This window comes from Megascapheus bottae, chromosome 22 (genome assembly GCF_031878675.1).
Source record: "Megascapheus bottae isolate mThoBot1 chromosome 22, mThoBot2.hap1, whole genome shotgun sequence".
Classification (NCBI taxonomy): domain Eukaryota; kingdom Metazoa; phylum Chordata; class Mammalia; order Rodentia; family Geomyidae; genus Megascapheus; species Megascapheus bottae.
The window spans coordinates 960,666-976,144 of record NC_143530.1 but is presented as its reverse complement, the minus strand read 5'-3'; the positions used below and the strand labels follow the sequence as shown (position 1 = coordinate 976,144).

At 49.2% G+C, this 15,479-nt stretch overlaps 2 protein-coding genes across 2 annotated transcripts in view; one reads left to right on the top strand and one right to left on the bottom strand.

The window, feature by feature from the left end:
• Bag2 (BAG cochaperone 2) overlaps positions 1–1,210 on the top strand; it is a 15,585-nt gene extending 14,375 nt beyond the window's left edge. The window contains exon 5 of the mRNA XM_090355449.1: positions 886–1,210. Coding sequence (XP_090211575.1) covers positions 886–904 — 19 coding nt within the window. The 3' untranslated portion in view covers positions 905–1,210. The remainder of the gene's footprint in view (positions 1–885) is intronic.
• On the bottom strand, positions 1,052–15,479 carry Rab23 (RAB23, member RAS oncogene family). Its single transcript, XM_090355446.1, has 7 exons — positions 15,293–15,479; positions 13,514–13,695; positions 11,042–11,127; positions 6,234–6,390; positions 4,399–4,481; positions 3,779–3,868; positions 1,052–1,191 (listed from the first exon to the last, which is right to left on the bottom strand). Exons 2-7 carry the CDS (start codon positions 13,666–13,668, stop codon positions 1,052–1,054), a joined length of 711 nt encoding a protein of 236 aa, XP_090211572.1. The 5' UTR covers positions 13,669–13,695; positions 15,293–15,479.

Sequence of the window (15,479 nt, the reverse complement as noted above, 5' to 3'; positions counted from 1 at the left end):
AGAGTAACTACCTGTAGCAGAGGTCACAGTTGCCTTTGGAAGGCTGCTACCCCAAGCCACACCAGTCGTGCCAAGCTGTTTCCTGTCTGTTCTGACTAGCCTCGTCAGCTGGGCGAGGCATTTCACTGAGGCTGTGGGGTGGCCCGAGACCATCCTGGGGGATCATGTGATGGCCGCAGGGTTCCTGAGAGAGCGCTACACAGGCCAAGGGCTGGAGAGATTAAGCAATAAATAATATACAAAACTGTGTAAATAGGGGGTATTTTAGCATTGCAAGGCATTATAAAATCCACAACTTGGATTAGGACTAAAGTTAACCTTTTGTGCACTGTTAAAAATGGTCTCGGTCAGCAGCCAAGTGTGCCAACCCCTCCGTGCTCCTCATCTGGGACCTGGCTGGCCGGTGGGCTCACACAGGACTCTTCACTAAGTGCCCCACGGAGAAGTGGCAGCATCTGTCTACCCTGTCTACCCTGTCAGACAAGATAGTAAAAAGCACTTTTAAGAATTAGGCTTTTGGGGGTTTTTTTTTGGCACAAAGCACTTGTTAAAAGTCCAAGCTCATTTTGCAAAATTGTGTAGTTTCTTATTCAAAAATAAAAGAGACAAGTAAATGATTTCATGAGTGACTCTCCATGTTTGCTCAGGACCCACTGACTACACGACTTCCTCCACACCAGCACATCCGGCAAGGCTTAGGGTTGCCTTCAGCATTGTGTGCTACACGAATTCCAGCTGGATACTAGTTTTCAGAAAAAGAGTGCCACTGTCTTAAAACCGGTTACAATAGAATTAGACAGCAAAACCTGTTTTCATAGCACTTTTTTCAAAAACAGGAGAAACTTCGTCTAAAATAGAACTATGAAAATGGGGTTTCCACCACAGGTCCCGCTCCACGCTCTGAAGCTCTGCAGGACAGTGCTTGAGTCTGTCAGCCATCAGGGAGCCATCAGGCACGAAGGCTGCTTGGATGCTTGTGAAATACGGCAGTGGCTGCAGGTGTCTCCGCAAACTGCACGGCACACTCCATCCCTGCTCCCCCAACAACACCTCAGAGGACGCTACAGCTGCTAAAGGGGTTTCGGGTTTTCTTGGTCCTTTGTTTGTTAGGTCTGAGGTTGATGATGTCTCCGCCATTAAGAGTGCTGGAATTCTGGCCCAAGTGACGTCCTCCGGACGTATTAAAGACACCTGTACAAACAGGGGAACAGATCCACTCTCAAACCCACTGCTTACATGTCCTATCCAGGTTACAAGTAAAACCCAAGGTTTTCAGGTGCAGTTTTTCCTTTCCTGGAGTATATTACCAATAATAACTCTCCATTCCACTGGCCCCACACCACTGCTGCCCCCAGCCTCAGGCACACCCACTGCTTTGTGTCCTACTTTCTAGTTCTTTTCATTTTGCAGGATATATTCAGGTTTTAACATACTGTAGAAGTTCCTCTATAAAGAACAGCATCTCACTGAATATACCATATTCTATATATCAATGGACATTTCAGTATATTTCAAACTTGGTTTTGCCTGGGTTACTTTTTTTTTTCTTTTGGTGGCACTTGGCACTTTGGGATTTTGTCTTCCTCCACCCCTCTTAGTTGGCCTTGAACTATCACCTTCCTGTCTCTACCTCCAGAGTTGCTGGGCTATCCGTACAAGCCGCTTATTTTTAACCGTTACAAAACAAACATAGTGGCCAGTGCCTGTAATCCCAGATACTTAATAAGAGACTGAGAAAGACACGTTGAGGTCAAGACTAGCCTGGGCAGCACAGCCAAGACTCCAGGCTTAAGAATAAACGCACAGGGCGTGCTGTCTCACACCGCTAATCCTAGCTACTCGGGAGGCTGAGATCTGAGGCTCCTAGTTCAAAGCCATCCCAGGCTGGTGTGGAAGTCCCTGAGACTCATCTCCTGCAAGTGGCGCTGTGGCTCAAGGGGCAGAGCTGAAGAGCTCAGGGACAACTCCCAGGACCAGAGTTCAAGCCCCAGAGAGGTCACAATGAAGTCTCCATTTCATAAAATTCCACCTTGCCTGGCAGGACATCCTCCTCTAGAGCAGATATGTTGCCATTCTCCCATGTGCCTGCCAGGGGTGCAGTCTGCATATACAGGAATGGCATCCTCACGCTCATGTCTCCCTCTTCTACTCAGAGCTCGGGGTGCACTAGTGTTCTGTGGAGTTCCACTAATCTACCTTGAATTTTGGAATCAACAAATGTGTTTTCAGTTTATATATCCTATAACCACCTCAAATATACTGGTTTACAGCAGATATTTGTGACATTTTATTCTAATGTTGCGTATGCAATAGCTAGTAATACAAGTTTTTATTTAGTCTGTAACAATGTAAGTGTAATCTGTTGGTAAACGTGACATAAAAGTACTAAAATATATTAGTACTAAAATTTATATTTAAAGAATATAAATTATTTGAATGGTGCAACAATGTTCACAAAATGTGCTTTATGAACTATCTACCAAGCACTGTATGTGGAACTCTAGGCAGAGAGATTACAATGATGTCTAGGACCAATTCCTGTCCACACCAGATTCTGCAGTCTTGGCAAGTGAGGTGAGACCATTCTCTCTACGTTTGGTTTACAGGTAGCTCAAAGGAGGGAGCAATTACAGTTAATTCCAACCACAGGAAACCCTCTGTGGAACCAGTGCCCTGGACTGTGATTTCTGTCTGTTAGAAGAAAACATGAAAGATGTAGCTCAGTGGCAGAGTGTCAATATGCAAAAGTGTGAGACCCCAAATTCAAACCCCAGTTCCTTCAGAAAAAGACAGACCCAGGTCCAGTCTTCTGCTGGGTCTGGAGCTGAGAGCACAAATAACCACCCTGACACAAGGTGGGAGAGTCCATGTCCCACAGACACATGTGCCCACGTCGGCAAGCTCTGGGCTCATGGGGGCACCAGAAAATGGGGTTCCTGTGTAGTAGGGATGGGGGTCCACACAGGACCAGGCCAGCCTTCCTAAGTGTCTAAGTGCTGGGATGAGGAGAACCTTCTGGAGGACTGTAGCAAGACATGAGGGGCCAAGGAGACCGAAGCAGGCAGAGAGGCTTCCTACGCATGCTTTCTGTTCCCAGGGCATCTGGGGTGTGTCTCTGCAAGATATGCTGTAAAAGTGACAAGAAAAGAAGCCAGAGCCCAGGAAAATCCACATGACACACTGAGTGTGCTTACGTACACACAGCAAGGGGAGGGGATGAAGATCAAGGAACCCCAGAGCACACAGCCTCACAACCAGCAGGCTGGGCTCTCGACTTCACAAAGGCGGATGCACTCTGGCAGAGAAATGTGTTCACTATGCAGAAGAAAAGACTGACACGGGGACGTGGACGAGCATGGAGTCAGAGAACAGACCTTCCTAAGGTCCAGGTAGGAAATTCAGTGGTAAGAAAACACTTAACCTGAGACCTGGGAGTTTGGCCTAGTGGTTAAAGTGCTTGCCTAGCATGCATGAAGACCCGGGTTCGATTCCTCGGTACCACATACATAGAAAAAAAAAAAAGCCAGAAGTGGTGCTGAGGCTCAAGTGGTAGAGCTCTAGCCTTGAGAAAGTCCAAGGACAGTGCTCAGGCCCTGAGCTCAAGCCCCGGACTGGCAAAAAAAAAAAAAAAAAAAAAAAAAAAAAAAACACTTAACCTGAAATACTACTACTACTCAGTTCAATAATCATGAACCATACTTGTTAGAGAAATGTACACATTCTCTATAAAAAGTAAAGCAGGGTAATGGAGAGCAAGCATACGTGTTCTTGTACTCACCGATTTTGTTACTACTTGAGTGCGTCAGTTCTGGGTCCTCAGGGACTTGTTTGAGTTTCTGAAGGTATTTCTCAGCCAAATACTTAAAAACTAGAATAAATACAGTCACTTTGACTACTTCATATTCCTTACAGTATTCATACTAAACCTACTTAAAAATTAACCTTTAAAAATTATTTTAGCAATCACCTGAGAAGTACTAAATAGTACTTAATTAGGTAAGGAAATATTTGTACATACTATTAGAAGAGTGATTACCATTTATCAACACTAAATTGACTCATTCTGGAAAAAGCGTCTACCCTAGATTAGTTGAAGAAAACTATCCAGAATAAACACTCAAGTGACAGCCTAGCTGCAATCCAATGAATGATAATTTTGAGGTGAGAAGTCACAATCTACTTCTCATCTTTTCAACAAGTTGGGTATCATTATCACTGCCTCACCCTCTACCACTGTGAGACTGAAACAATCCAATCGTGCTGAAGATGGAGGCATAGAAACAGCTGGAGTGGGAACTTCGAAAAAAAGATAAGCAAAAATTCTAAAATCTGAAATCCTATGCTAATATACAAGTAGTCAGCATATTTTTGGAGATAAAGTTGAAAGACACATTTTACCTTCCGTCACATTCAGGTCTTCTTTTACTGAAGTTCTGTAGAATCTCAACTTTAACCTCTTTGCCAAGGCCTCAGCTTCCTCACTGCACACAGAATCACACACAGAGACACAGGCTCATCAAGCATTTCTGACAGCTCACTTTTGAGAGGAGGGTAGGGTGGTGAATAATTTCCTTCAAAAATGTTTCACATTTCTGTTGAAGGAAGCTAGGTATTGATGTCCCACTGAGTCAGATCTACGGAAAGCCAAGCTAGGATTCACTGCTCTCAGGGTAAACACTGTTACGCTGCAGTTGTAAACGCAGCACTGTTCTAGCCATCAAACTACGTTTATGTAGTATTTTCTCTCCTTACGAGCATTTGAATTCATTATACTCTGCAAAGTCTAATAATGAGTACTTACTGCCACCAAAAATCCTTGCTGCCTAAAGCCAAAGTTAGCATAGTTAACGGCTGCTGTCTACAGCCATGAATAGCCCCCCTCCCTGGGCATCAAGGGCACGAAGACTTGGTTTCTGGGTTTCCCTCTGGGGTCACCTCTGAGAATGCTGCGGGCACACCTTAGGAGCAGTTGTGAGGACTGGGCCCCCTGCCTCCTCTGCAGGGGTGGTGCAGCAGAGCATACCACTACCCCAGCACCTGGGGGTGACTAGTCTGAGAGGAGCCTGGGCTACGCAGTGAAACCCTACCTCTTGAAAAAACAAAACTGCGGAGGGAGAAAGGTGCTTTAGCATGGTCAGGTCTCAGCATCTCAACAGCAGTGCCAGCAGAGCCACCTGCTGAGCCTTTTCCACATTTCCCATTCACAGAAACAAAAATGTTGCTTTAAATGACTACTAAATTGTAGCCCAATTTGTTGTATGCAACAGGAAATAGAACACGCTTTAATAAGGTAAAAACAGCACAGAACCAGGTGCTAGTGGCTCACACCTGTAATCCTCACCACTCAAGGAGCTGAGATCTTTGGAGTATGGTTCAAAGCTACCCCAGACAGGAAAGTCCCTGAGATTCTTTTCTCAAATAAACTACTCAGAAAAATGCAAAAGTGGCGCTGTGGCCGCAGAATGCCTTGAACAAAAGAAGCTCAGGGACAGAGTCCAGGCAAAAAAAAAAAAAAGGAAATATAAAGATTATTAAAGATATTAATAATGTAACAAGACAAACTTTCAGATAAAAATTATCTGGATGCTAAACTTTGTTCACTAATTTGAAAGTAACAGTTCTGAATATGCAAAACAATATGGTCCTAGTTCTTAATTGTGAACACATAATAGCTACATTGTAAAAAGTCTACATTTGTAATATTTAAATCTGGCTAGACATTTTTAATGCCTGCAGAGTCCACCATTTTTTTTTATGGTAAACACTTCGAGCCCACTTTTTTTTTTTTTTTTTTTTTTTTTCCAGTCCTGGGCTTGAGCTTAGGGCCTGAGCACTGTCCTTGGACTTTCTCAAGGCTGGAGCTCTACCACTTGAGCCTCAGCACCACTTCCGGCTTTTTTCTATGTATGTGGTACTGAGGAATCGAACCTGGGTCTTCGTGCATGCTAGGCAAGCACTCTACCACTAGGCCAAACTCCCGGCCCCCCACTTTTTTTTTTTTTTAAACCTTTCTGAAATATAGTTCATTACTGTGACTTGTCAACTACTGTGCTTTTGTAATCTAAACCAATCACAATGAACAGGTCACAGAAAATTCAAGTGAGTTAAAGCCTTTAAGAACATAAAATAATTATAAATGAAGTATATTAAAGCTTTAAGTTTTGCAAGTTAAGCAACAACTAAACAGTTTCATTGTGGGGAGAACCTCCCCTGCCCCTGCGGGGCCGTCTTACTTCTTGATACAAGAGTCATCCAGGAGATCAATCTTGTTTTGTACAAGCACAGTTGGTATGTCTCCAACTTCAGCTACTACTTTTTCTCTCCAGCTGGAAACTGCTTCAAAAGACTCCCTGTCCACTGTAGAAAAGACAAGCACACAGGCCTGGGCTCCTGAGAAGAACACAAACAGGTTTTACATCAGTGCAGCCATCCTGCACTGTCAGGGCAACTCTCACGTGACTCAATTCCTCTTGGTAACTACTGTTTGTATTTCAATATATAATCTTATTTTCAAAGTCAAAGAGCCAATGTTGAATCAGGAACAACGTTTTCCAAACATGTAGTATAGCAGATATATGTATAATATATACAATAATGTATTATATCTGCCTGTAAAACAGTATATATAACATATATAACGTGTGTAATGGGTGTGGAGTTTAGCTTGTTTAATTATGCAATCCCCATACTATGCTGACAGTGTTGAAACTATCAATTGTCATGTTAGGTGAATATCTAAAATTAAAAATAACCAGCAACGTTCAAGAAGCAGCTGTTGGATACATCATCAGCTATTGATTTAGCCAGTGCAGAGTCAGCAGGTGTATTCATAACAAAAGCAAGAGCCCACTGGGTGTGGTGGCTCACGCCTGTAATCCTAGCTACTGGGGAGGCTGAGATCTGAGGATCAAAACGGGAAGTGGGGCTTGGCCCAGGGGTAGGGCTGTAGCCTAGAGCTGAAGAGCTCAGGGACAGCATCCAGGCTGAGTTCAAGCCCCATGACCCACCAAAAAAAAAAAGCAAGAGGCTGTCCCAGAAGCCAGACATGTTCCCATGCTCTGTCCTTCAGAACCATCTTGTATGAAAGCATGCCTGGTCCACCTAACATATTACTGCACAAACAGAAGTTTGTATAGGTAAATCCATACCATTCTAAACAACAAGCTGTAAATACCTTAATTATGCAAAATATACACACATGCACGCGGGCGTGCAGGCACGCACACGCTTACACACACACACACACACACACACACACACACACACACAGACGGAAGGAGAATGAAAAGTGCGGAGAGAAGGAGAATGAGGGAAGTAGAACTGGCCCTCAGACCTCAATATTTAAGGAGAAATTAAATTGGGGATCTTAAATTAGTGTTTAAATAAATGCATATTTCCTTCAGTTCTATTTACCAGAACTACAAATAAAACACTCTATAATCATTTTAGAATTACCAAAATCATTTTATAATCACTTAACTGATTTAAGTAATTTGATAATCACAGCTTTATTATAAGACCCTAGTTATCATAAAACCAAGAACTGTAGTTGCAATCAACTGCTATTTAAAGTTGAAGCTTAACAGGTTATTCCCAAGAGTGTAAGGTCTGATTCTGAAAAGCAAAACCACCATCTTAGAGGATGTACACAGTTAAGCCTGGTGGATGATTCCAGACATTACCAGTAAGAATTAACGAGACCAAGAATTAATAAAAAAAAAATTACAATCTCCCCAATCTCTTCCATACCTGAGTAAGGTATGGAATAGGCAAAGAACAAAGAATGATCACGGGCTTCTCTGGAGAAGAGGCGGTGTCTCAGGGTCCAGACGTGTTTAAACCAGAGCAAACGAACTGCATGGGACAGGCTGTTTCCCCCAGCTCCAGTTTGCAGCACTGTGGAAGGCGGTTCTTCCCACAGACAGAGCTTTCTCTAACAAGGGCTGCGGGTGGGCTCTGTGTTTCTGCCGCCTGGTTCTTGCCATGTTTTAGAAGAGCCCTGAGCTGCTCAGCGCTGCCTGCCGCGCCGCCCAGGGAGGGCTGGTGCCTCTGGCTTCAGCAGCCTCTGGAGACCTCTTCACAAGGTCCTTCTGAGGCACTGACCTGCGTTCCCAGCCTCTGAGCCACATCGGGGTGTGGCCCAGGATACACAGGCAGGGCCGCGGGGAGAGGCTCCCTCTAAGCTAAGGCTGGGCCCTTGGACCCCTCTCCTCACTGGTCTTCCTCACACATCCTTTCCCTTCCTCCTTTCTTCTTTTTAATTACTGTATCTGAATCTATACAGCAAAAACTACCTCGCTGCCAGCCTGTCCCAACAGTGCCTTTCCCCTGATGTTCACAATAGCCAGATGTCTAGAGTTCTGGGTGCATGGGGGAGACCTGGGTCAGTGTTGGCAGGGGACTGCTACATGACCCAAACCAGCTCAACTCCCTCCCCTCACCCCTGCCACCGGCAAGGCCTAGCAGCTCAGCCTATTCTGATATTCAAGGCATGGGGCTGCCAGTGCTTATAGAAGCAATCTTGAAACCAAGAAGAAAATTAGCAGGACCAACTCCACCCGGGGAGACGGCCAGGAAGGTTCCAGCCTGAGCAAACACCAATCCCGCACGCCTGTGTGCAAAGCCACTCTGAGGATTTGGTTTCTGTTGTTCCGCCACCCAAATCATTCAGGCAGAAACCCAAGGAGATCCACAAGGGACAGCTCAGTACTGTGTTCCTCAAACCATTCCACCTGGATTGTGGTACGTGAACATTCGTCTTTACAGTTTAGAAAAGCCTGATGGCTTCCCTTCCTCCACCATTATAATCAAATCTGCTAAAAAAAAAAAAAACACTGTGACATTGTTTTTTTTCTTTTTGGGGGGGAAGAGGGGTACCGGGGTTTGAACTCAGGGCCTCCAGCTCACCTGGTCTGCTTGTTCCTCTGATTCTCTGTCCCTTGGGTTGGCTTTTGTTTCTGTTTTTACTGATCTTTTTAAAAGGGTTTTTGGAGATAGGAGTCTCATGTACTTTTCTACTTAGTCTGAGCCACCTCTGTAGCCAGGAATGGGAATGGGAGCCATCAGTGCCTGGCTGGTTACATTATTAAGATAAACTACTAACAACTACTTATAAACTAAAAGAGTTACAGTAAGTTAAAATACTGAATACGTGGAAGCTAAAGTTACCGGAGGTACGTTACTATATTTGAGATAGAGTCTTGCTCTGTGGCCCAGACGATGTTTGGGATGAATATTCTTCTACCTCCATTTCTTGAGCACTCGGATTACAGGCTATGCCGTGACATATGGCTTATTTAAAGCTTTGTAATCCAAGTAAAACGCAATGGAAAATAATTTAAACATCATTCATAGTCTTTAAAAACGTAAGTTCTAGTAAGTATGGCTTCTCTCTTTTCTTTGGTTGGATCTGAACTGGGGTTTAAACGCAGGGCCTTGCACTTGCTAAGCAAATGCTCTGTTCTTTAAGCTATACTTCTGGCCCCAAGTGGCTTTTTAGCTGTTTTTTGGCCTATGGCCTCGCAAGGCTGTGATCACACGCATGTCACTGGGCTTACTGAGATATGACCTCTGTCTAACTTGTTGTTCAGGCTGACCTCAAACCAAGATCCTTCTACTCTCTATTACTGTGGAGCTAGACTCTCTACTCCTGGTGTGAGCCAGTGTTCCTGGCTTTTTTAGTTCTAGCAAAGATTAGTTTCTATAGATATATTAAAGGGAAAATGTAATTGTGAAAATCTGCTAAGGACCATGAGTAAACAGGTGAACACGTGTAATCTTAAGGCAAGAGGAGCCAGTGATCTCGCATGTGGCTAACCTCAAGTTATGTCCACAGCCCCACACATGAAGGCTAACATGCACACATACCAGAAAGCTCTGGAGCAGGAGAGGAGCTGGGGCCCCATGGTACGGGTCCCATGACTGACTCCCAGTCTCCGCCTCTGGAAGCAGCAGCTACTAGGACATCTTGCGGTCCTGAGGACCGGGCGGTGTGGTGGGAAGGGAGAGTGGCTTGGGGATGCAAAGTTTCATGACTTTGTACAAGAAGCGCAAGGATTCAGAGAGAGAAGGTCCTAGAATGGGTTACCATGCCAATGATACGTCTCCATCTCTGATGGCATCTGGGAAATACAGTGCTGAACACTTGGTGTGAATTATCAAATACTGGCACCAGCAGCTATGAAGCTGTACGACTGATGCTAATCACCATGGCCAGAAAGTTGGAGGAACAGTGAAAACATTATTTGGAAAAGAACAAGGGCTCATAAGAAAAAGGTAATGGAGCAGGGGTGTGGTGGCTCACGCCTGTCAGCCTAGCTACTCAGGAGGCCGAGGTGTGAGGATCAAGGTTCAAAGCCATTCCAGGCACAAAAAGACCTGAGACTCTTATCTTTAATTGCCCTCGGGAAATGGGCTTGGCTCAAGGGTAGGATGGTAGCCTTGCGCTGAAGAGCTCAGGGACAGTGCCCAGGCCAGGTTCAAGCCCTATGACCTCCCCCCCCACACACACACAGAAGAAAGAAAACGGTAATGGAAACGACACATTACACCAAGCGCAACAAGCTTTCTCCAGGTGTGAGCTGTTTCTCCCAGGAGCATTCCTTCCAGCGGGCTGGTGGGGGGGTCCTGGCCCCTCCCCAGTGGCCCAGGGGAGCAGCCTCTCTCCCTTCCCCCAGTGGCCCCAAGGTCCCAGGCCTCACAGACCTGAGAGGCCCAGTGCCCCCACGACCCCAGCATATCCCAGACTCAGTATGCCCGAGGCCCTAGCACCAGAAACAAAACAGAAGCCGTATAACTCTAAGGAGGAACGCACTGTTTACAACCTAGGTGTTTCCTTTTCACATGATCTTTAGAATGAACTGGGGTTTCAGAAATCCTCTGAAATGATTTCATATTTTTGTTTTACTGCTAGGGATCAAACCTAGATCACGGCAACTAGTTTAGTACTCTGAATTACATTTCCCAACAACTTCCTAAAGAGAAACCTTTACCTGGGAAAGAGCAAGAACGTGTCAAACAAACAAATCGTACCACATTTTACCTCGATAGTAGGCCTTTGTTATTGCGTCAAATTCCTCTTGACCTGCAGTATCCCACAACATCAGTCGGACATCTTCATCATTAACTCTGAAAAAGAGGGATTATTCCATATGTAAAGTTTTGTGTTACCTTGTGAGCTTTTCTGTGAAACACTCAGGTGTGGGTCCGTTACCCGCTGGACTCACTGCAGCAGTGGAAGGCGGGTAGCCATGCACGTGGACCAGTTTTGGTTAAACCATGGTCACAGCAGTGGTGCTGGGCAGAGGGACCCTGCGGCCCACGCTTTCTCCTTCTACCCAATCCAGTGGACTTTGGTGCCTTAGAGACAGATGAGACCATGGAATGAAACTTCATGGTCCTCAAACTAGAAAATTTATTTTGTCATAAAGCTGGCTCTCATTGCTCAAAGCAGTTGTGTCCCAGATGGCACTATTTTGTGGGTTGTTTCCGTTTTTCTAGGTTTAACCTAGGGCCTTACGCATGCTAGGCAGGTAGGTACTCTACCTCTAAGCTTCACCACTGCTTGAATTAGCGAATGCTGAACTCTACTGGGTTAGGGTCTTAGAACAGGTGTAGTGGATACTATCCCTGTACTGCGGAACTGAGGATAATAAGCTCAAGGTTAGCTTTGGCTATACAGTATGTCTGAGCCCAACCTGAGCTGCACTGAACACTTTCTCTGCCTTGTAAAAGGAAAAAAAGACTATTTTTTTTTCTAACAGATCAATACCTTACCTTAATTTATGTACATTTCCATTTAAGGACACTTATTAATATAACTTAATTAGCACTAAATTCATGCCCTACAGATCAATAACAAAGCTTATCTAACCCAAGTATTTTCTCTATAGGAAAGCACTTTATAGCCCTCCTGCACTTAGGACAGCAGACCGCACTTCAGCACAGAACTGGGGGGGCAATTTCAAAAAGCACAAAGGTAAAAGACGTGACACTATGCAGAACACTGCGGGAAGGACTCATGTTTGCTGCATCAAGCTGAATCAGGGAGACTAAGCTTGATCTCAGCTGGAAGACTGAATGTTGAACCACTCAGGTTTTGCAGTCCCGTGTCTACCCACAAATGACCACACAAACACAAGTGCACAGATTCTCAAGTAGCTCAACAGTCAGGTCAACTAACTATATGCTAACTACTTGTATTAGTTGATTTCAGGTAATAAGTACAAATACATCATCAAGACTTTTAAGTGAGGCTTCTTAAAGTATGCCTGGAGAAAGGTAATAGATTAGACATTAATCTTTGAAATGACAAAGACAGCTTGTCTTTGTGCTAGGTTAATATCTAGGCCAGTAAAATCACGTTTGTTTACTGTTTCGTACGTCTACGACAATACATTTGGTTTTTACACTCTAAAATAGTTTTGAAAGTGTCTTGAGATTAATGACAAAAGGCATTACTCTAAGGGTTTTAGAAACCAATTAAATTTCCTTAAAAAATTGTTTCTAAGGAAACAGATATATCAACCAGAGTCAAACATCAGGCTATTTAAGAAGTACCCAAAATGTAGCTAATAAATATAAAAGTGATATAAGAGGGAAAAGGGAGGTGGATGAAAGAGGGGGGGATGAGGCAAGGAGGGGTGGGGAAGAAAAATAGGCCAGGTGCCAGTAGCACATGGTTGTAATCTAGCTACTCAGGAGGCTGAGATTTGAGAATCACAGCTTGAAGCCAGCGTGTGCTGATGAATCCCACGAGACTTATCTCAAAAACCTGAGGTGGAGATAGGGGTAGAGTGCAGGCCTTGAGCAACAAGAGCTCAGGGACGGCACCCAGGCCCTGAGTTCAAGTCCCCCAGCAGACCAAAAAAAAAAAAAGGAAAAAGAGAGATGTCTGTGGTCAAGCCTGGCATGGTGGCCCAGGCCTGTAACCCTGGTACTCAAGAGGCAGCCAGGGGCTGGTGGGTCACGCCTGTAATCCTAGCCACTTAGGAGGATGAGGTCTGAGGATCAAGGTTCAAAGCCAGGCCAAGCAGTTCAAAAAACGCTGGCAGTGGTGCTGCGGCTCAAGTGGTAGAGTGCTAGCCTAGAACCAGAAAGAAGCTCAGAGACAGGCCCAGGTCTGGGATTCAAGCCCCAGGACAGCATGTGCTGTCACTCGCTGCTGTGAGCATGGATTGTGGACTGCACTGTAGTGATCTGCTGTCGTGGGTAGATGCACTGCAGTGATCTGCTGTCGTGGGTGGATGCACTGCAGTGATCTGCTGTCGTGGGTGGATGCACTGCAGTGATCTGCTGTCGTGGGTGGATGCACTGCAGTGATCTGCTGTCGTGGGTGGATGCACTGCAGTGATCTGCTGTCGTGGGTGGATGCACTGCAGTGATCTGCTGTCGTGGGTGGATGCACTGTAGTGATCTGCTGTCGTGGGTGGATGCACTGCAGTGATCTGCTGTCCTGGGTGGACATGTTGAACTCGGTCTCCACACTGGACAGGAGGAGGAAGGAGGCACGTACTGGATCTGCCGCTCCAGAAAGTCGACCCCGATGGTTTTCTTGTAGTCTTTGGTGAAGCCGCCCTTGCAGTACCGCCGGATCATGCTGGACTTCCCCACGGCCCCGTTCCCCACCACCACCAGCTTGATGGCCACTTCCACGTCCTCCTCCAGCATCTCCCGGCCGGCAGGGCTCCCTCAGATCTGAGGTGTAAAACGGAGATGTGTGTGTGAGCCACCAGGGGAGGACCCCAGGGTGGAGGACCCCGCCCTCCCCAGGGTGGAGGGGGCTCCTCTAGACTCACCCCCTGCCCCTCCTCACCCTGGACTCTCCCAGGCTCTGAGAGGTGACCCCAGGGTCGGGGAAGGAGCTGCCAAACACACATCTCACTGGCAAACAACCCGGGGACAGACCTTTCTTTTTGCAAACAACATATAATGAACCTTCAAAAGTGAACCTAAGAAAACAGACCGGCAGGAGAGCGGGGCGGAGAGGAGGCGGGGGGGGGGGGGGGGGGGGGGGGGGGGGGGCGGAGAGGAGGCCGGGGGGCGCAGGCCGGGTCCCGGGGCGGGGCGGCAGACCCAGAACGGCACAGCGGGCCAGTGCACAGTGAGCCCGGCCGGGGTGGACAGGTGGACAGCGGGCCGGGGACCCGGAGGTCCGGGGACCCGGGAGGGGGGGATCCGGAGGACGGGGATCCGAGGTCCGGGAACCCGGGGGGGGGGTCCGGGGTTCCGGGGTTCCGGAGGGCGGGGGATCGGGGGACCTGGGGGGCGGTCCGGGAGATCCGGAGGGCGGGGGTCCGAGGTCCGGGGACCCGGGAGGGGATCGGGGGACCTGGGGGGCGGTCCGGGAGATCCGGAGGGCGGGGGTCCGAGGTCCGGGAACCCGGGGGGGGGGGGTCCGGGGTTCCGGGGGTCCGGAGGGCGGGGGATCGGGGGACCTGGGGGGCGGTCCGGGAGATCCGGAGGGCGGGGGTCCGAGGTCCGGGGACCCGGGAGGGGATCGGGGGACCTGGGGGGCGGTCCGGGAGATCCGGAGGGTGGGGGTCCGAGGTCCGGGAACCCGGGGGGGGGGTCCGGGGTTCCGGAGGTCCGGAGGGCGGGGGATCGGGGGACCTGGGGGGCGGTCCGGGGGATCCGGAGGGCGGGGGTCCGAGGTCCGGGGACCCGGGAGGGGATCGGGGGACCTGGGGGGCGGTCCGGGGGATCCGGAGGGCGGGGGTCCGAGGTCCGGGGACCCGGGAGGGGATCGGGGGACCTGGGGGGCGGTCCGGGGGATCCGGAGGGCGGGGGGTCCGGGGACCCGGGGGGGTCCGGGGTGCGGAGATCCGGGGGTCCGGGGCCGCCCACCTGTCGGCGGGGACGCGCGGGGGCCGCGGCCCGGCGGCCGCGCTCGTCTGCAGCCCCGGGGCTGCCGGCGGCGCGGCCTCCTCGAGCCCGGCCGGGTGAACGGGGGGCCCGGGACCCAGAGCTGGCTGCGGGGCGGGGTCGGGAGACCCGGGCCGCCCCGGTCTCCGAGGCTCGCGGGCTGCTCGGCCCCGGCCTCCGGGCGGCGGGGATGCGGCGGGGATGCGGCGCCCGGCCGGCTGCCCCTGCCTCAGCGCCGTTGCCGGCTGCGGTGAGCCGGGGCGGGGACCGCGGCGCCGGGCGCGGGGTCCAGAACGAGCGCGGTCCGCCGGCGCCTCCGCGCACGGGCCGGGCCCAGGAGCGCCGCCCCGGGGCCGAGGCCCAGGCGCCCCCGGCGCTGCCATCCCGGCCTCCCATCCCGGCCTCCCCGCCGACCCCGGCCGCCGCTCACCGTCCCTCCCGGTGGCCGCGCAACCGTCGCCGCCACCCACGTAGCCCCGGGCCGCCCGCTCCGCGTCGGCAACGGCGGCGATCGGGTTTCAGACTCCGCGCTGGGCTCCGGCCGAGCGGCGGGCGGCGGGGCCCACAGGCGCCGAGCCGGACGCGATCTCCTCCCCAGCGAACCGACGCGCTTCGGC